The 22,772-nt window shown below is 37.3% G+C and overlaps 1 protein-coding gene across 1 annotated transcript in view; it reads left to right on the forward strand.

The window, feature by feature from the left end:
- mao (monoamine oxidase) overlaps positions 1 to 22,772 on the forward strand; it is a 167,504-nt gene that overhangs the window by 33,679 nt on the left and 111,053 nt on the right. The window contains exons 2-3 of the mRNA XM_028799762.2: positions 13,882 to 13,976; positions 18,577 to 18,714. Of these exons, the coding sequence (XP_028655595.1) occupies positions 13,882 to 13,976; positions 18,577 to 18,714 (233 nt within the window). The remainder of the gene's footprint in view (positions 1 to 13,881; positions 13,977 to 18,576; positions 18,715 to 22,772) is intronic.

Raw genomic sequence — 22,772 nt, forward strand, 5'->3', positions numbered from 1 at the left:
GTATGTATTAGTTAATAGTTTATGTCAGCACATTTTTTGTTTAGTATTTGGGATACAGAATCATTTGACACTGGTTTTAAAACATGTAATAATAATTGCACTCAGATAAAAAAGCTCAGTAACAGCAGTTCTGTTAGCCTGTGTAGGTCTATTGCAAGAACAAGTAAAGTTGATAAAATTTACTGACAATTGACTTTGAACTCAGTCTCAGTTACAGGCCAGTTAAATCTGACACTGTTATCCACATACTGAGGATATCAGAATAAGAACAGGTGTAACACAGCAACCTTTTGGAAAGATTCTGTGTTGAGTAACTTTCAGTCCATAGTTAATAAAGCAGAATTTGCTTCACTTGATAATTTTAATGGTAAATGTAGGGGAGTTTGGTTCCATGCGGAATGAAATATGAATTCATTTTGATGTTTAAAGGTGTTGGTTAATGATTTATTCAAAGTATGTAAATGCAAACACATCAATTCACATAAAGACCTTAAAACTAGAAGGCAGCACAGTGGCTCTGTGGTTAATGTTGCTGTGCCAGAGTCATGGCTCTAAATTTGAGCCTGCCTCTATGGAAACTGCACATTCTACAATAAGTCCCACATCCCGAGACAAGATAGTTTAGTTTAGTTTGATGAGTGGCTCAAATAGTTTGTGAGTGTGCAATGTGATAGACAAACACCCGACCTGATGTTGTTTCCTAGTTTGTGGCCAATGCTACTTGAATATGTTGCAGCTCCATTAAAAGATATGACTTTGCCTGTCTTCATTAGTCCATGTCTTGTTCTTCCATGGTAATGCTTTTGGAGTGTATCTTTTTACAGACTGTGCAACAGCTACAGCATGCGTAAATAACTAGGAGGTTGCAAATAATGTTGTTTAAAGAAAATTGATGAAGAAAATCTTTTAGAAAAAATTACACATAAAACCCAAAAAATGACAACACCTAGAAAGTAAAAGTGGCGTTATATGGTTTTGAGTCTGTTTATTTTCTCTTCAGGGATGGGGCCTGTCTTGCACTTATTTCTTCTATGTTAAACTCCAGCTATAAAGTTGCATTGGAAAATGCAGGTTTTAAAAATGGATGGGTAGGTGATAATATGACTCAATCTGACTCTGCCTATTTTTATTGGAGTTTTGAAAACAAAATATATAATTTTTTTGCCTTTAAATATGATTTTTGTTCTAATACGTGTATATATATATATATATATATATATATATATATATATATATATATATATATATATATATATATATATACACACAGGTATATACTGTATAGGGTGGTCCAGATCTAACTATGCAACGTTCAATGCAATACAATAATTGCATAATTAGATCTGGACCACCCTGTATATCTTTTTACCTTCCGGCTCTTCAGTATTGCAGCTGTGCTTCCTCCTACTACAAGATGGACAGACTTTGAGGAAAGCTAATTTGAAAACTATTTTAACTTAATTGTACTGATCCTCTTAGTAGATAGTAAATGACAGATGTAATGGGTTCTTAGAGTCTGTGTATACATGAAACCCTTAATCTGTGATTGAATTTAAACAAGGACAATGCTTGCCTAAGGTACTGTTTGTCCTTATCACAACCTCGCAATCTCAAACAGAGTTGAGTATCAAGGAACAGCTTTCACTTAAACTGACGGAGAGTGCCTTGTTTATATTTACAATTCTTTAATATTTCTTTGAAGAGTAGTGAATTTAGTTATTGTTTTTCCTTCCATAAAAGCTACATTCAAATAGACTGAATGTAAAGGTCACACATCTATGTCAATTCATATTAATATTAAAACATTACAAAAGGAAAATACATTCCTTTTTTAGTAATGAATATTATTCTTCACTCTATTTGTTATGCGTATATTGTGGTGTTACCATGATTAATGGTGCTGCCACACATCTTAGGTATCAGGATGTGACTCTTTGCCCAGTCTCTGTCCACGTGGAGGTTGCGCCTTCTCTCTGTATCTGCATGGGTTTTCTCTGCGACATTTTGGGTCCTCCAGCATGCAAATAATGAGCTCAACTCTGATTTGGTGCTGGACTGTTTGTGTGTTCAAGAGTGTGCCATGTCATGGACTTGTGTTCCAGCTGGGGTTGGTTTCTGACATGTACTCAGTGCTGTTAGGATGGGCTCTAGTTTCCTACAAGTGAAAAGTAAAAATGAATGGATGGTTGTTTGTATTGTACTGAATAAAACATTTCATCATGTATCGTTATATGATGTGCATACATCATTCTGTGTCATTTGGAAAAAAAGTCCCTTCTGGCTGTTCACTTACTTTCATGTGATATGGCAGTGCTGAATATGTTTTTTGATCTTACATATGAAACTCCTTATGCATTTTATAATACATAGCTACTTTTACTTTTGCTGCTTTCACTAAAGCACTTAAGAAGGAATGTCTAAAAAGCATAACAATTGAAGGCACAGACTGCTTCCTCTCATCTGTAGATTTTGTACAGACATAATTCTACAACTTTATGTAACTTTTCTTATATAGTAAATGGATGTTGTTGCTATAAAAATGTTTACTTCTTGTTTTGGGGAAGGAAAAACTTAGGGTACAACTTTGAGACATAACATCTATTTTTATGGTTTAATGTATCAGAGCAATACATATGATCTTCCTCATGACTTGAACAAATAACTGAGAAATTCTTTATTAGGTATTGTGTAGTATCTTTAAAATAAATGGAGACTTTACAATATGTTAACTCATTATTTGGTTAGTTACATACTGTGTACTGTTATTAGACTGAGTGACAAATCATGATTTTGAGGTAAAGTTAATGTTATTGAGAGCAAGACTCGAACATGCAGAACCTGTCAATCCCCAGTATTGAGTTTCAGTCGCAATCACTTCTCAGAACCTTGTCCAGTGTGAGATTCAAGTACCTAATGACACGTTTACCACATTATTATCCACCCAAACTGTATCTTCCAGTTATTATTTTGATTAAGTATAAGCATGCATTTTTCCACAGTTCAGTTAACATTAAGCACTTGAAGCCCACATCAATAAAATACATTTATTACTAAAGACAGCAATTATTACTACATCATTTGCTTAGAAGAACATCAGATTTTATATTTAATAAAATACAGGTATATCTAAATTATGAAAAAGGTGGTTCCTACTTGGTATAAAAGACCGTTTTGTCAGTACCTTGGGGACTGATAAATGAAACAAAACAACTTTAATGTTTGACTATTTTTTTCTCCCAGAGAGTATCTAAGCTACCTTGGCACCTATCTCTAAAATGTGTGCACCATCATACACTCATACCTCAAAAACTCTCCTTCAAATTTCCCATCCCAATTCACTTTTTACATAGTAAAAAGTTACAGAGTACCCCATCTTTGTTTTTGGGAGAGCCAGATTAAAGGATAGTGCTTCTTCTGAAAACCTTCAGAACATTTGTCTCCTAATTTATTCATCTTATTTGCATTCCTTATTGGAAATATTTCAGGAGTTGGCGTTATAAATAAAAAGTGTTAAATACAAAGCAAATGCACATTGAATGGCCATGGCTCAGAGAATACAATAATTCTATTCTTCAATACAGTATTCAAAGGTAAATGTCATGATATGCAGTTGTGGAAAATTAGAAGTGCACGTGTTTATAAATAGGTTTGCATGTCAGTGTGAATTAGAAGATCACTTGAGGAGCATTATTCTTTTGCTATTTGCAGTTAGTAACCTGAAAGTTAGTATTGCCAAAGATCACATTTAGCATCAGGACATATCCCTAGCAGCTTTGCTACATGGCAATGATATTTTCATTTATGTGTAGGCTAGTTTGCTGTCATAGCTTAGTCTATAACCCTGGGAGTGTCAAAACAGTTCCTGCTAGAAATTCACATTGACAGCCTGAAGGAAAGTAGAAATATAAATGTCTTGATTATATTTTGTGTGAGACATTCAAGCTGAGAAAGCAAATATTCCCCTCTAAATGTAGGTCTAGCTACTTAGGTGCTAGAAAACTGGAAAATATATTGCTAGAATATATGGAAAAATATGAAAAAATGCCAGTGTTATCTTATCATGACCTAGGTGTCATGCTATTATATCATGGTGTCTTTGATAATTCCAGTGCCAGTAGGCTTTGAATACTTTTCAGGCATCTGATGTTTATTTTAAATGAATGAATCCTTGAATAGTGTAGGCTTATAGGTAAAAATATGTCTTTACTAATTTTGAAGGATTGGTACTTTGTAGTGTACAGTGTGTCTTGTTACCAAGGATGGACCAAGTGACCAACATCCATTGCATTCTGCTACAGTTGTCAATGTTTGACTGTCAATGTTTTGTACTGCAGAGTGTATGTCAAAATGGATAATCAGCTGGCACAGGATTGTTGGAATAATGGGACTAACATTTTATTTTTTTTTCTCTGTTGTCATTTGGATTCTTTAAAGATCCAATATCAGTGGATTTATTTTTATATTCTCTTATTGCCTTGTGTTTATATCTTCAGCATTATGGGTTTTAATCATGTAATTTGTACTATTTGTAGTATACTCGTACAGCACATGTTGTTTGTACTATAGGCCTACTTGAAATATTATATAGAGAGGTATGCTTTTTTAGAGAAAAGTACTTTAGAAAAGTAAAGTAAACTAAACTACAGCTAAATTTAATTGTCTTTTGCTGTTGTTTCATATAATTCAGTGTAGTGTGACATCAGGTACTGTATATTGCATTGTCTATAGTTAGGTTACTGTTACTGCTATACAATCAAGACTAGTGATGAGTGAATCCAGCTGAATTAATTTCACCTTGAATTCAATGAAATTGTGGAAAGTTTCAGGTATTCTACCAAACTCTGTGAATGGGGATGGACAAACTGAACTAGTTTTGAGTGTATTATAATTGTGTAATGGTTTGCTAACTATACTTGACTGAATATTGTGGGGCCCAAATGTCATCTGAGCTGTGAGACAGCAGTGTTTGGCCCCCAAAAGTCCCAATACATATCAAGTTTACAGAAAAGCAGAGATGGACAGACAAGACACCTATCTAGTCCTTGGACTCAGCTGTAGTGGGCTGAAGATCTCCACTGATCCAGGACTTATTCGTTTTTGTTAATGTTGGTCTGTCCAGAGACTTAAGCATCCTGCAGCATTGAAAGCCCAGTCAAACAGTAAGCTGGAAGATAAGCAACAGTGCACTTCTGACATATATTTAGCAAGCTCACAGCTTAAAGTCACCCCCATAACCCAGAAATCCATGTGGTAATCAGTGAGCATAGAGTTATATGCACTGATACGCCCCTGGTTGTCAGTCACCATGCAGTCCAACCACTGGTCTTGACTGCTACTCCTGGCACTCTTTGTTTGACTAGATTGCTGAGGCTGGAAAAATTCTTTCCACACATTCATTAGATTGCCACCACCACAGCTGCTGCTGCTACTGATGGTTCTCTAATGGACATATGGAGAGGTAGGCCTCAAAGAGCATTCTGACAAAGACTGTACAGAGGTGGCACATCCAACATTGGCTGTTACAATTCTGTAATGTCACATTGACCTCATAAAGCATTAAGGGGTGCTGAAAAAAAGTCACCAGAGAACCTAGCAAATTCACTACAAAAAACACTTTTGCAAATTTCACCAATCCACTCTAATCAAGACATGTTCCTAGCTTTGCATATAGCGGTGAGGTTTTAATTAATATGTGCAAAGTAATTCTTAACATGATAGTTTGTATAGACTGTCCTTATTTCGACATCTCATTCACTTGTGTAATAATAATAATAATAATAATAATAATCTGCGGTGGGCTGGCACCCTGCCCAGGATTGGTTCCTGCCTTGTGCCCTGTGTTGGCTGGGATTGGCTCCAGCAGACCCCCGTGACCCTGTGTTCGGATTCAGCGGGTTGGAAAATGGATGGATGGATAATAATAATAATTCATTACATTTATATAGCGCTTTTCTCAGTACTCAAAGCGCTATCCACACAGGGAGGAACCGGGAAGCGAACCCACAATCTTCCACAGTCTCCTTACTGCAAAGCAGCAGCACTACTACTGCGCAATATAGTGCAAAATTTGCTGTGGCATTGTTTAAAGCATTCTAGCTTTTCCCTTATGGCACAAATGACTGTCTAGCAATCGATTATCAGACAAGTAACTGTATTTGAGATCCACTAATGTTGCAGCTTTAATATCATTTATGTGCAAGGGCAGAGTCTCCTGTGGGATCTTGATTGATTTGTATTGGCATGATGATAGAAAGGGATGACTTTTTTTCCTCCAGCATCACATTTATCACTACTTGCAAAAATGTCAGTAATTTTTGCATTGTCAGGCTCACTTTACATCCCAGGCTCTCTGAGATTTTTGAGTAGTTCATTAGAGAGCAGAGTTTCTGTTTGTTTTTTTAATAAAAAATGTATAAATGCTATGCAATATTTCAATAAGCTTTTTTATATCATCTTGTGCTGCCAGATTAAGTCTGTGAATAATAATCTTTATTTTCAAAATTCATGATTTTTTACTAGCACACATGATTGTCAGCTAAACTGTAGTATAATAGATTTTAATAAATAAAACATAGCTTGTGTTTAAATTAAATTGACATGGCTTCACCGTATCAATACATTAATCATCCACTTGTCCATTGTAATAAAATATTATCACTATAATGATAATGTCATTCGGTGCCCCCCAAATTGGTGTGGAAAAACCAAATGTGACTGTGTTTGTGGGTGCAGTACTAAAATCCCATCCGGTTCTAATTTTTGCCATGACTGTCCAACAATCTTCATCAGGGTAAGGATACATTATACATTTATTCATCCACTTAAACTTTTTAAAGGAGTACTCCACCAAAAAAGATAATTTTTATCTCTTACTTACCACAGGTTGTTTGTAGTGATGGCTGAGACAAACCTTTAATCTCATGTTTTCTTGTAGAAGAGAGATCAAATAATTACTGATGCAATGGGCTTCAATGAGGTACTTTCTTTATCAACAGCAAACAACATAAAAACGTCAATGAAAAAAATCTTAATTTACTTACCATACTTTATTAATCCCTGTGGGGAAATATATGCTCCAAATATTAGCTAAATAAACCAGTTTCAGGAAATGCTGTTGTGCACAATATGGAAGTATGCTTTAATGGGATCATGCTTTTAAATTAAAGACTGGCCCATCTCCTCATTCAATGGAGCTTCGCATTATATCAGCATTGCAGAGTGTGGACTGAGAGAGGTATACAATTACAGAGTACATGTTATATAAAAGTGAAGTGAAAACATTGTCAGGTGGAAAGTATGCCTTATATTTGTGCACTTTCAAGGTGCTTCAACATGCAGGTCAATTCACTACTGCAATGGGTGAAAAACCTGGAAGCACTGTAGTTGTAGCTTGAACAACAAATGAGCAGAGATGCAGTCTTCAGATCATAATCTCGATCTTGTTTGAACACACTTCTCTGTCATACTTGGGGCCGTTTTCTGGAAGTTGTTTATCCAACAGTCTTTTAGCCAAAGTACACATGTATGGGATTTGTGAGTATACAATTGAATACTGTTCTGCCAGATATAGAACAAGGGAGAGATAGAAAGGAAAGATAGAGCAGAAGATGGATGATCCAAAAATCAGAGACTAAATACAAAAAGGTGTCATTGCCAAAGTCAGTAAAACCAAAGAAAAAAAATCGCAATTCAGTAACCAAGCGATGAACCAAGAAAACCAAGCTAAAGATTCTAAACAACCAAATAATTCATTAATAACACAGAAGACAGATTTGTATTTATCCATACTCTTGGTCATTGAAAGGTCCATGAATGCCAACCTTTATACTACTGAGACTTCCAGGACACATCCTCAAGCAGTGGATCACTGCATCATGGTAAAAAAAATTAAATTACTGTTGTAGTATTATAATAGAGCCCTAAATCACACTTTAAAACAAATAGCTTGTGGAAAACAGAAGTAATATAAATAAACATGAAATAGTTGAGGTCCTTTAAATAAAGTCTCTGAAACATTGAGCCTTTTGTGTAGCAAATATTAAAATGCACTTTAAATGTCTTACAGCACAACTAACAATCTGCTCTAATTTATTGCTGTCACAGTGTTTAAAGACAGTTTTATTTACTGTAAATGTTTGTGGGCCAAGCTATGAGATGTGACCTAGAGATGATCTCATGAACTTTGGATTTTGCTGTGCTATTATGTTTCACATCCTGTTTATACTTTCTGGTGGATGTTGGTGAAAATTACTGAGAGTCAAGTTTAAGAGACTTTTGTTTTTATTAAGATACAAATTATGTCATTGGGAGAGAAAAGTTTGAATCCATATGAAATAGCAGTCTCTTGAAATGAGATTAGCATGGTAAAACTACTGTACCTTCCATTTAAACAATTAGTGAGATTCTTGATCTAATGACATTTGGAGTTTAACAGGTGGATAGGAATTTTTAACATCTAATGACTGAAAGCTGTAATAATAAATATTATAGCAAAATTCATCATTAACACTGACACATACAAAACAAATATCTGCTGATCTCAATACACATAATAAAGTTTAATTGTAAGTTCAGGACAATGATTGATTGCAATAATACTTTGTGTTTATGTAGGTTAATCCAAAGCATTGCATCTGTTACATGTAAAGTGTGAAAGTTTATCTTTATATTCATAGAATATGGCAAATTGAGGGAAAGGGATCAAATAGCAGAGGTATTTAGTAAATAACTTACAAAGCTATTTTCTGTATGTTATGTGTGTGTGTGTGAGAGAGAGAAAGTGGCTTTATGGCTTTAGATGATAAACCTAAGATTCAGTTTTACTGTACCATTTAATTAATGCATGATGTATAATGATTTCAAAATAGTATCATCTATCTACTGTATAAAGAAATACAATTCAAGAATATAGGGACTGGAACGTATGACAGGAAGCAACCTCTGGCACTTTCATCCAAGCATGGCCAATTTACAGTTGCTATTTAATTTGTACATTCTTGCAATGTGGGAGGAAAAGGAAGTACCAGGAGAAAAACAGTTCTGGAAGATAAGGCAGATGCTACACACACCATTCCCAGGCTGGGGTTTTACCCAGAAGTGCCAACCACTGCACTACTATGCCTTAAGACACCTTCTTTATTCTAAAATCTTTTTTATTAGAATCTTTTAGCTCTGCTGAAATATAACCAATTTATTGTTATTATTTAGCCATTCAATTATATAATTGTGATAGTTTGAGGTCTCCGTGACCCCTTGAACCCTCAGACTAGACGTCAGACACCAGGTAAAAGTCCAAATATAATATTTATTAATATAAATAAGTGCACAAAGCACCCTCCTCTCCACAATATTCAATAATAATAATAACAATAATCAATAAACAATAATCCTCCACACTCCCAGACACTTTGCCACCCTTCCTCCCAGCTCAGCTCAACGTCTGGGATTTCCCATCGTCCTTTTATACACCCTGACCCGGAGGTGTTCCTGTCCAATCCGTCCACAGTTCCTTATCCCTTCCGGGTCAGAGTAAACAGTCCTTTTCTTCAACCCGGGAGCACATCGTATCTTCCTGTCACGTGACCATGACGTACTCCCGGGTTATAGGGCACATAAGAGCCTCCGAGTCCTCCTACAGTTGACTCCTGGTGGCCCCCAAGGTATCCAGCAGGGCTGCGTATAAAAACTACATAGTCCATGAGGCCCTGCTGGAACTCGGGGGACGTTCACGCTGTTGGGAGAGCTCCTCCTGGCGGCCTGGGGGTGAGAACCGGAATCGAAAGCCGGCAATCCACCACAATCCCCCCCCTTAGCGAAGCCAACTTGGGCGAAGCGACCAGCCCCGCGAGGGACGTCCTCCTCCAGGACGACGCGTTAGATGGACCTTGGCTACGTTGTCTAGGCTCCCCAGCGAACCTTGGGGGAACGGTGTATCTTCTGTCCCACCGCTCCCCTGTCCTCTGGGGACAACTTCACCACACGTGGCCCGGCCGATGACAGTCGTAACACCAACGATGTCCTCCTGGTTGTCCCCCTCTGCGAGACCAGAAACATCTCGGGAACTCTGTCAATGTTTGCTCCGCCCTTTCCTCCGCCAAGGAGGGTTTTACGGCCACTTTGCTGCTCTCAGCCCTTCTCTCTGTCTTGTCAGGAGACCCGTGTTTCAGTTTGTGGATCTCCTGCTTATTCTGGGGCTTGTGCACAGCGTGAGGCTCTCTATGGAAAAGAGAGAGCCTCTTTGCTGTTTGCACGCCCGTTGTTCTACGCATTATAGGAGGTGGCATCATTAGTACCACCTCACCCCGGGTAACAGCACTTTTCAGCTGCCCCGGTTTGATCGGCACTTCCTCCGCCCCTCCAGTAACGAGCGACAACTCCCTCATCACGCGGGTCGGGGTCTCGAGGTCCGTATTGCTCTGGGAAGCCGTCTCATACCGCTGTCCCGGTTCGATCGGACCTTCACCCGACCACTCAGTCACCATTCCACAATCTATTGTCGGGTTCACAGTGCTTTGACACCCGCTACTAATTAAACGTGGTGCCGGATCACACTGTGTCCCTTTATGCTGTATGGCACAGATTTTATTTCCCTGAACCGCCCTTTTAATCTGGGGTATATCCACAGTTTGGCTCTCTCTATTAGTAAAAGAGAGTCCTTTTTCTGTCTGAACACCCTTTGATTGTTTATTAGAAGGAGGCGGCGTCTTCAGCACCTTATCGCCCCGAGAGACAGTACCTTCCAACTGCTCCGGTTTGATTGGCGCTTCCCCCGCCCCTTCTGTCATTATCCCACACTCTCGTGTAGGGCTCGCAGTGGTTTGGCACCCGCTACTTATCAAACGCGGGCCCATTTCATACTGCGTCCCTATTTCATTATATACGGTACCGGTATTTCCTACTTGTACCGCCAAATCATATAACACGGGATGCTCTTGACCAAACCGCCGCAGGTACTCGTCTACCTTTCTTAACGGCGCTTCAGCCGCAGCTCCCAGCTCTCCAACGATCTTCTTTATTGTTGCCACAATCTGTAAGAAACTGTGCACAGGCTGAAGCAACTTTTCCAGCTCGCGCACATCAAAAAAGTTATTTAATTCAGCCGGAGGCAGGCATAAGCCATCACTAGCCAAACCTCCCGGCTGGGAGCCAATGAGCACACCCTCTCTTGGCACGTGCTCGATTGGGTTGCGCACAGGCTTCTGGGAATTGGAGTTCTTAATGTTTGAGGACCGGGTTGCCTTCTTCGGCGGACTGCGGTCTGTCTTTTTTAATTTGTCGGCAGACCAGCCAGCCATTACTCGGTCCTCCTTACCTTCTTGCGGGGTGAGCAGTGCTTCGATCGCCTCCCCCATTCCCTTCTGGAAGTCCAAGTCCGTCTCTTCAGAGACGAAGGCACAAACAGCGGGACGCGGACCTCCTCGTTCCCAGAACACACCAGGGTCGATCACGTGTTCCTCGCCGACCGTCGACATGCGGAAGTTGCCATTACTGCTCATTGGCTCGAACAGGAGCGTGTCACTATCTTCGGGAATATCCCCGCTTTCCTGCGGAGCCTCCAAGTGATCTTTTCCGAGGTACATGCACGGGACAAAGTGAGTTATTTCAAATGGATTATTTGTTAAATTCCCGGCACGTACCTTAGAGCGATCGTCTGTACATGGAGGTTTCTCCCGAGTTGTGCAGCTGCTCCGTAGCTCCTCCCGGGCGTCGGCCATTACGAGCGTGGCTCTCTCGCTGGCGATGTCGCTCTGCTTGTCCTTCTTCTTCCCCATATCGGACGTGGTGAAGGTAGGTTCAGGCGATGTTACTGCGTGTCTGGATGTTGTCTTCTCAGGGTTCTGTCCACAGTAAAATTTATTTAAATTCAGGTCCTCTGCCAAATCCGACGGCCAGAGAATCCTGTCGGCTACGCCAACTGTGATAGTTTGAGGTCTCCGTGACCCCTTGAACCCTCAGACTAGATGTCAGACACCAGGTAAAAGTCCAAATATAATATTTATTAATATAAATAAGTGCACAAAGCACCCTCCTCTCCACAATATTCAATAATAATAATAACAATAATCAATAAACAATAATCCTCCACACTCCCAGACACTTTGCCACCCTTCCTCCCAGCTCAGCTCAACGTCTGGGATTTCCCATCGTCCTTTTATACACCCTGACCCGGAGGTGTTCCTGTCCAATCCGTCCACAGTTCCTTATCCCTTCCGGGTCAGAGTAAACAGTCCTTTTCTTCAACTCGGGAGCACATCGTATCTTCCTGTCACGTGACCATGACGTACTCCCGGGTTATAGGGCACATAAGAGCCTCCGAGTCCTCCTACAGCGACTCCTGGTGGCCCCCAAGGTATCCAGCAGGGCTGCTTATAAAAACTACATAGTCCATGAGGCCCTGCTGGAACTCGGGGGACGTTCACGCTGTTGGGAGAGCTCCTCCTGGCGGCCTGGGGGTGAGAACCGGAATCGAAAGCCGGCAATCCACCACAATAATATATGTATATTATGAATAGAAATTTAAAAATAAAAGGTTTGCTCTTTGTTAAAAAAAATACTGTGAGCATCTTACTATGTTGTGTCTGAAAGAAACAAGAACAGGATCCATTCTGTGTATCTGCTTTGACATTTTCTCTTGATGAACTCTAAGGAATAGTGGAGGTAGAAGTCTAATATTGGTAAGTCCTTAGAAACAATGTATCTACTTGTGAAGACCAGTTAGTGCAGTATACAGAATTGCTTTTGATGTGTCTTTAATATATAATACAATATCTCTTAAGTTGTTTTCACATCAAAATCATTTGGAGCTGTTGTTTCAAACTCTGCAACAATTTTCCCCATAATCCAATATGTTTAGGTAGATGTGAACATGCCAGTCACCCTCTGGTGTGAACCAAAATGATTGGACCCAGAAATTGCAGAAATTGTAAGGTGATCTGACATAGTACCAATCTAACTGCAAGAAATATTGTACATTATGGGTAAAATCTATGTCTATTGTAGTAATCACAGATTGCTGCTGGTAAATGGGCAATCTGAACATTGTTTGTGAGAGAAATCCAGTATATGACTTGGTGTTTATTGTTACTTCCAGCTCATTTGAAAGTTTTCTATGTGAAACAAAACCAACCTAACTGAAGATTAAAACAATGCAAGTAATCATTTCCTTGTTTCCATCCATCCATCCATTTTCCAACCCGCTGAATCCGAACACAGGGTCACGGGGGTCTGCTGGAGTCAATCCCAGCCAACACAGGGCACAAGGCAGGAACCAATCCTGGGCAGGGTGCCAACCCACCGCAGGACACACACAAACACACCCGTTATGAACTACCATTTCTCATAAAATAAAAAGAAAATTTCCTTTAAGTGCTAGAAATCAAAAAAAAAACAAACCTAGTTCTGATGGAATACACAAAAGGAATTTTAACAACATTAGCTGTGAGTTCCCAAAGAGATCAGACTGCACTGAAACAAAGCTAGGAGAGCTGAAACAGTTATCACAAGTACCCTGTACCATGTTTAAACTGATTTATCACTGTTGGAATTTGTGTGAAATGTAAGAGATTCCATATATTAAAATGAGTACTATTTTGGTTAAACAAAGATTGTAAATTTGTTCAAGTGCTTTTTAGTTTCATGTCTTATCTTACTGGATGCTCAAACATTAAAGTTAAATACATTGCCTAGGAGGCAATTTAATAGTTTTAACTTGGTAGATCAAATATTTAAATACAAATGTTGACTTTAGAAAATGAAGGCACTTGAGAGAGGCCCCTCTCCGAATTTTTGTGTGTAATTTTCTTTTCTTTTTTTGTTCTTGGCCTCTTTTCCCTTGCTGAAACTGAAAAATTTGCAAACTTCTCTATTGTTTGTTTTTGGCAGGTTTAACAGCAGCAAAATTACTGGTGGAGTCTGGTTTAAATGTGGTGGTGCTAGAGGCACGAGACAGGGTAGGAGGCCGTACCTACACCACAAGGGTAAGTATTGGGAATCTCAGTGTGGGAAACCCAACTTCATTTCTCCTGTTATATGTTTTTTCCATATTTTTAATTGTTATTTTCTTGCAGTTACCATACCACCATATTTTGTTTTGGATTTTCACTGCCGTTTTGAATTCTCCTAACTTATGGTGGGTCTTTTGTTGTTGACAGTGACATCAGGTTGCTACCATGTGACTGCCAATACAATCCAGCGTGACATCATTGCTGCATCCCTGTTTAGGATGGAGATGCAGTAGTTCCCATATCCAAGAGAAAAAATTCTAAAATACTTGTGAAATTTATCTTTTTTTAGCGTCAAGGTTTTTAACTTTTTGTATGTTTTTTCCAACACTGATTTGGTTGCTGGTGTTTTTAGGTTTTACTTTGGCTCTTTTATTTGATGAGACTTTTTTCTTGTCTTTCAGTCCTGTTCTGTCTAGACAGAACAGTTGTGACAAGAATGAACAGTGTATTTATAAACTCTAATAGGAAAGTGCTTCACACCCAGAATAAGGGCAATCAATGAAAACGACTTGGTAACTGTATGTTTAGTTTATCAAATAAAACACAAAAAAGAGTAATAGAAAAGCCAACATCTAGCACAAAGAAATATAGAACATAAAAAAACCCATTTTCTCATCTCCCATTTACCAAACTAAAGCAATTTATTCTCTTCTCTATTCTCTTTCTTCTTACTTCTTCTCTGTCTCTGTTTCTCTCTCTGTCTGTTATGTCTCTACCCTCTTCCTTCTACCACTGAGTATTTATCACAAAATATCCTCCTTTCTTCAGTCTCAATTAATTCTCTGGTGTGAGGAGGCTTTAAGGTCACTGTCAGCCATAACTCAAAATCTTTTCCAGAGTTAGAGTAGACCATCTTTGGCTGAAGGAACAGTAGGTGATAGGAGTGCCCTCTCATGTCCAAGGATCATTTAACTCCATGTAACTCTTAAAGGGCTAGCTTACTCAGGCAGCTTCTCATTTGAGAAATAATGTGCTGTCATATACAGTAATGGCCTAGAAGAAAAGGACTAGACTCCTGCTAGTCTCCCTAGTCCCCTTTCAGTCTAGGACCATGTGCTGCCTACTCTCAAATCAAACATGATATCTTCTGGCATACTGTTTACACTTCCCGGCCGTACTTCATATGAAATGTATACTATACTGTGGTGGTGCCTTCCTTCCCACACTTGACTTGTTGAGATATACTGCCATTACAATGATGGCTGTTCCTCTCCCTTTAGATTGGTGCAGAACCTTTCCACTATTCTTTGCCACTTTAGTGCAGCCTTACTTCATGGTATCTTGGGTTGTACTATGTGATAATGACCACAATTTAAATAAATTGGTTAAAAAAATTAATGCTGCATCTGATTACCTGTTTTTACATTCTGCTAATTACATTCAAATGAAGTTGTAACATTGTCCGACTTGGCTGATTATTTGGTGGGTCAGGGTCAGGTTCAGCATAGCGCATCTCTTCAGGTATAGGCAAACCACGATACACCATCTGCATACTATGGAGCACCACATTAACAGAGTGGAAATTAATTCTATTTACATAATCAAATTCATTCTCTTTAGGCACCTTAATAGTGTAGCAACACAATGGACCAATTCTCTGCTCTTTACTTTGAGGTTACTCACTATCCTTGAAAGGACTGTTTGCCTTTTGCTGCACTAGTTGGAAAAAGCACTTCCAACTGTATGGAAGGTTCTTCAGCTGTATATGATATAATGCCAGCTCATTCTTTTGGTGATTCGTCCCTGGCTGATGTAACTTGTTCAGCGCCATTGCAATGGAAATGTGCATGCAATTGACTACTCCAATTACATTTGGAAAACTGGACATTATTGTGAATTGTGCTTTTATGTTTGCCAGTTCAACCACAGTGTAAGGAAATCTTATATATCTGGACGACAAGCGGATAATACCATCCTATACAGCTGGCATGGTGCGACTTGGTGATGTTTGTGAAATACCCGATCAGTCAGCAAGTTCACATTGAAAAGCACCTGTGGTTAAAACCCTGAAAGTGGACAGAACTTGCAAAAGAGCAGGTAGAGCACAATTCCTCAAAGTCTACCTTTGTAAAGCTGGTGGCTGTTCAGCACACACAGCCAAGAGGATAGCTCTTGGAAATCGAAATCGACTTAGAAGCCCATCTTCAACATCATCTATAAATACGCACTCTCTTCTAATTCTTCCATTTGCGATGTCTTCTAACAACCCTAAAGCAGCAATGGTAGTTGAAATAGTTTGGCCATTCCTTGCATCATTATATTGTTACAGAATGATTACAATCAAGTGAATTGAATTTGTAAATGATATGCAATTAATTTTGATGTATTTGATACATCCCTCATCATTAATGCGAATATGAAAAAGAAAATTAAATGATACAAAAACAGTAGCACTGCTTTGACGATGGGTGCCGCCAGTTTGCAAAACTGAGCAGAAACTGTGTATGCAAGATAGGGGACTACCATGAAATTATGCATGGCTGTACACCAAAAGTTTAGTTTTTATACATCTCAAAGTGTGTGAGGAAGTGGGGGTACACAACATTTTTATGCGTACACACCTTTTATGCATGAGGCTCTAGATGTCGAAATTTATGTAATTAAATAGAAAAAGTACAAGAGTCATGGTAAAATATGGAGTCTCATGGCTAATGTTAAGGGGCAATAAGACTAGCTCATATTTTATTGAACACAATTCCAGAGCAAGAATAAAATTTAGTTTTAGTAAATCTTTAAGTGAATATATAAATTTCACTCTTAAATTGATATAACACAGTTAAAGAGAAATGTTCAACGTTGGCTTATTTGCAAAGCCATTATTAGAAATGACAAAACATTTCATAATACAGTATTAGGGAATGCTATTACATTTAATAGACAGGGAAGACCTAAAACAAGGATAGTATATGCAGTAGATCATAAAGAAATACTTTTTTCTTCAAGTCCATAATTTTAATTTCTTGGATCTATGATCAATTATACAGGTAATAGCAAGAAGCTCAATTGCCATTAAAAGAAGAACTAGTAATAATGGAGGTCCTTCCCTTGTGTCAGAGGTGGGAATATCGGAAATGTTATTTCTTATGAAAATAATATGAGAATATAATAATTTAATTCTTGGGGAATATATGGTCTGACCATGAAATTCCATTATTTTCAAAGGTTGGATGCTCTCTGAAAATATCTATTTCTTATTTTGCAGTATGTCATTTGTCACTCAAGCAACTTGAATCCAGATGCCCTGTTTGATTCTCTTTATGAAAGGAGGGCAACATGGTCCTAATTATTTGTACATTAACATTAAACCTTGCATGATTTGTAAAAGCTTAGGCCAGAAAATTGAATATAATATGCTATTAATGGGTAAGGGGTACTTCTATTTTAAACCCCTAGAAGTATTCAACTCAAGGAAGACTGTGGAGTTCTGATCTGCCTATGTTTTTGGAAGGTTCTAGAAGATAAAAAACCTGGAGTGTAAAGCAGAAGACTGGAGAGCTTCAGGGTGTTGTAATATCCGATCATTTTCCTCAATAAATAAAAGACCAAGTATAATATTTTTGTCTCATTTGTTTAACTGGTTTCTCTTTATCTACTTTTAGGACTTGAGTGAAAATCTGATGATGTTTTAGGTCATATTTATGCAGAAATATAGAAAATTCTAAAAGGTTCACAAACTTTCAAGTACAACTGTAGCTACTCCTTTGACTTACACGTATGACACAGAGTTTGTGACACTTGTACAAGTACTGAGTTACCTTGACACCTGTTTTTTGTACTCTTTATGTTGGTTTCCAGACACTCTGAAGAATTTTCCTTGACAGCTAATAATTTCTTATTAGCTATGCATCACAGTTCAATAATGAATAAGGGCATTCATGTAATACTTCTTAACAGAAAACTGCATTTGCGAAGTTGTTAAACAATGCAAAAACTGATGACTTTTTACTATTTGGTCTTTCATTTTAGATCTTTTCAAAGTCATGACCTAACTGCTTATAGTTACTAATGATTGTTATTAAATAAATTGTCACAATAAATACCAAATGAACTATTGAAATCCTGCCTAGCAATTGTAAGTCAACATACTGTATGTGTCTAGTAATTAATCTGCCTTTAGTTAGTGAATGCCAAGTGAAATGTCTAGGAGTATTAAGTTGATGGTGTGCTGGGAAATCCAGAACTTATCCCTAAAGATAAAAAAAATCCCATGCACACATCCATCACTGCAATTTCAAAATTATGATCACATTTATTTCTATGGTCTAAGAAAAATATTTTGCATATAATGTATGTGTGAGTTATGTGCAAATTATGACATTGTCATTCTTAATTCCTATAGTTTCTGCTTACTTTAATGTTTAAATCATTTACAAGAGCACGTGGAAAGTCTTTATTTAATAAATCAGCAAGGAAAGGCATATGTTTTCTTACAAGTGTATATGTGTGTCATTTGAAATAATGTGCAAATGTGTGAGTCTGTCTGACATAAATATGTTATTAGCGCTGTGGGAAGCTACGTTTTACTGGCTTTATATATTAATGCCATTTTTTCCTCTTTCATTTTTAAAACCAGAACAAGCACTGCAAATATGTGGATCTTGGAGGTGCCTATATTGGACCCACCCAAAATCGTATTTTTCGTGTTGCAAAAGAGTTGGGGATTGAGACTTATAAAGTGAATGAAGCGGAGAATCTGGTCCATTATGTTAAGGTAAAAATATAAGTAGTAATAATAATAAGAATAATTCATTATGTATAGCTATTTATTTTAGGAAATAGTAATTCATCTTTAAAGAGTAAAATATGTTAAGTAATCACTCATTACAGTAAAATAATTACTATAATAAAGGAAAGCTGAGCTATTGAAGTGAACAGACTGATATGTGTGCAGGCAAGTGATAGAAACAATGAAATCAACAGAGTTCCTTTAGTTATGTTGAAAGTGTGGCATAAAAGAAAGGGAGAAGAACAGTTGTTTAGATGACCTAGTCAATCAAATTTGTATGATAAAGAGAGAGCTGCAGAGATTTATTCCATATACTTGCTTAAGGAATCATAAGGTATTATGGCATAATTTCATGTTCTTACGAGATGTAGAAAGTGGGCCTTTAATGTGCTCTTTAATAGCTAGAGAAGGATGTATTTCAGGGCAACTGAATCCTCACTGCCGGAACGATACTCTTCTCCGCCTGAAGGAAGATGGTAATGTAGTTTTGCTTTTTCTTAATGCCTACCATTGGAGCAAGTAAAGCACCTAAGTGCAACCAGCTGTCTCCTTTCATATGATATTAAATTTGGGGGAATTTGTTAGAGCTGCCCTTCAGATATGTGTATTGAATTATTAGAAATTCAGCGGAAATGCTCTATAATATGTTGGATTGAGAATCCAATATTTGTAAAATCTGATCCACTTTATTTTATGTACATTTACATACACTTGCCACAGTTTTTTTTTTCCAAGAACTTGATTGAGTAAAGATGCTTTTGAAGCACTGTGTTTTACTGTTACCTTTTGTAATTTGATAACCTCACGTTGTGAGTGGCTTTTGAAACCAAGTAGTGTAGCCTCTAATGGGAATTAAGTGTTAAACAAATGGAGGACAGTATTTCCTATACTTTCCAAGATACGCTACACCTTATATTCAGAAACATGATATGGACTAGGCACCTAGACCTGTTTCTGAGCAGCCAGCTCCTCTTAAAATTTGGATATAAGAAAACATTGCTCAAAACATTGTTTTTTCTCTTTGGGAACTGTGTATTCTTTCTATAATTAGCTATTTGATGCCAAATCAAAAGACTAAAGTATTTTTGGGAATGATACCTTTATTGATAGACAGTTGGGTGTAAGATAATTCTTTTTTATAAGTTTCAGTGAAGACAGTTTATCAAAAATGCAATCAACAGTAAAATATTTTCTCACAGACAATGGGAAGTGGTAACATTAAATCTGAAAGAGTTATAAGGAACAATGATATAGAGAACTGAGAATATCAGTGGTTTACTAGTCAAAGGGGACAATACAATTGCTTGGTTTCTTAAATATAAATATACTGTATACTGTTTGCTGTATATAAGCACAAGCACTATGGAACTGTTTATGCTAAAGATGTAAAAAATGTAATTTGTGAAACTCCACACTGAATAAGATTACATCGTCCATATTATTTATTTCCTTTGCCCATCATATGCATGTAAAATATTACTACTGCGTGCATTCTGTAATCCTTTTTAGAATGTGTCTAATCTAGGACAGTTGTAATTTGGATTTAAACTATGCCATATATATGAAGCAATAAAATGAATGAGACTAATATTAAGGAAATGTAAAAATTTGTACCTGGTATTACATGTCAGTCTCTCCACCCTGGAAGATTTTTTGGAAATTGCCTTATTTTGTAAAGATTGTATGATGCCTATGTTTTAGCATTATATTTTGTTTGTACTGTAGCTTTAAGTTGAAGTGGATTAATAAGAATAAAATCAAAGTGAATTGTGTCCATTTCAGGTCACATAGAACTACTGGATGTCTTAATTTGCGGAATAATTTATAAACTGTAATTTAATTATACCCCTTTAAATATTGTCTTTTAAATCACCTATTGTTGAAAAACATTAAAAATCAATAAAGGTTTAGACAGTATATAAGGCAAAGTTGAGGCCTGGCCAGAAGCATGCAACATTCTTTCTTGGTTCTAAATATTATAAAGGGATGTTCAGCCCTCTGACCAGATAAAAGTTAAATGGATGGTTAGTGGCTTAAGTGAATTTGCAAAGCCACCTCTACATGGTATGGGTGCTTCCTAGAGAAAAGGGGTGCCCAATGACATCGGAGTTCTCTAGTCTTTTAAGTGTATCTGTTGGGAGCACAGGAACATATATAACTGAGGTCACCAGGGAGCCCTAAGGATAAGGCAGTAGGACTTTCTAGGAATGTTTATGACTTCCTAAAGCTGGCCCATTAGAATCAGAAGGTGAATTGTGGCAATGACTCCACTAGTTGTGAGGCCAGAGTAAGTTGAAAGAAACCAGAATGTTCTGAGAGATCATTTAGGAGACTTATTTGATGCATCTGGTAAACTATTTCTGGGCAATAGTCCATGAGTAGCCACTGAGTAATGACAGTCAGGACCAAAAAGATACAGCAGGGTTTCAGTTAGTTCTGTTATTACTTTGTGTTCTTTCACTATTTATCCCCTCCAGTTATGTGTTTATACATGCATACCTGAACGTTTAATTTGCATAAACAGCCTGTTTTTGGATCTCTTTCTTCTGAGAAAGGGTGGCACACAGAGGTGTCCTTGCCCCTTCTTAGCATTTCATTTTCGCCATGAATATTAACAATTTTGTGTATTTTGCCAATTCTACTTTATTCAGCATTTTTATTATGGTTGATTTATTTTATGGTTATAACAGTGGCATAATCATACTACCAATTTATTTTTAGTTTTCATCAAAAGCTCTGCCATTCCACATCAGTTTTCATAGCTAAAGGCAAGCTGTTTATAGTAATAGCTTTGGCTGCTACCACGTAACTGTTAGAGTCATACCACATGACATAATCGTATAATTGGTATAAAGATGGCAGTACAGTAAGCCTGCTAAACTCAGAAAAACAGCAACTCTAGCAAGCATATTTCAATAAGTAAAAGCTCTGTTGGTAGTGAGCCTGATTTTTAACTGGAAGATTTTTGCTCTTTCTTTTTGTTTGTCTATTGTCTGACTGTTCTTTTGGATCTTCCTTTAATTAAATGATTCATCTCTTGGTTAATTTTAAAATTATTCCTTTCCTTTCCCTCCAACTGCTCATGAATTTATTGCCCCGTTCTAACGTTGGATATGTATACTTTAAATTATAAAATTAAATAATCCCGTAGTGCTGGTATTAGTTTTAACATTAACCAATGTATATAACAAAATATATATGTTTTATTCTTAGCAATAAAAAAGAACAGATATCTTTTGTACATGGATAAGAGGACTTTGAAATTATTAACAACTCATCATAAATCTTAGCAATCTACCATTTGGATCAGAGCAGTTACTTTACAACAGTTTAAAGTTCAATGTCTACTGTAAGACATACTATAAGATTTATTGTTCCGTCAGTAAATACCAGGTCAAAAGGGAAGGTCATAAATCAAACTATCAATTTCAGGATTTCATTTTTGAACCATCTATTAGCTTAGAGTTTACATTTTGTCATTTAGACTTAGGAATGGAAATATGTTGAATTGTGTTCTGACCCTTGTATGGACTTGCCCATGCAAAATAATCTGCACTACTCAAGTAAAATTAGTACACTGGTTTAGATTTTTATATATAAGAAATATATCTCTACCTGGACAGTAAAATCATAGGTTTTCTTGTCTCTTACTTCATCTTTAAGGAATCGCTTCCCAGTTCTCCAAGATTGGTATAGTCCTGTCAAAAGGCTGGAAATTATATTACCGTAGGTGGAACCAGTGAAGTGTTTAGTGGTTCATATTTATACAAGATGGGCAGAGAGATATGCAGGGATTTTAGGTTTCTAACTAGAGGCTTTGTTTCGATTTAAAGAATATAATGGAGAAGAAAGTAAAAAGCAGCAGCACCAATTTGTTTTCTGTATTATTCAATTTGACACGTTTGAATAGTTAATCATTCAAGTATACTCCTGTGAAATGTTCTAGCTCACTGTATACTTGTATACTGTCATCTGAATATTTAATGGTTAAATTTTTGAACGAACATCAGTGCATTTAACATCAAGTTGTCATGACATTTTGG

The sequence above is a fragment of the Erpetoichthys calabaricus genome, chromosome 4 (assembly GCF_900747795.2).
Source record: "Erpetoichthys calabaricus chromosome 4, fErpCal1.3, whole genome shotgun sequence".
NCBI classification, from domain to species: Eukaryota; Metazoa; Chordata; class Cladistia; order Polypteriformes; family Polypteridae; genus Erpetoichthys; species Erpetoichthys calabaricus.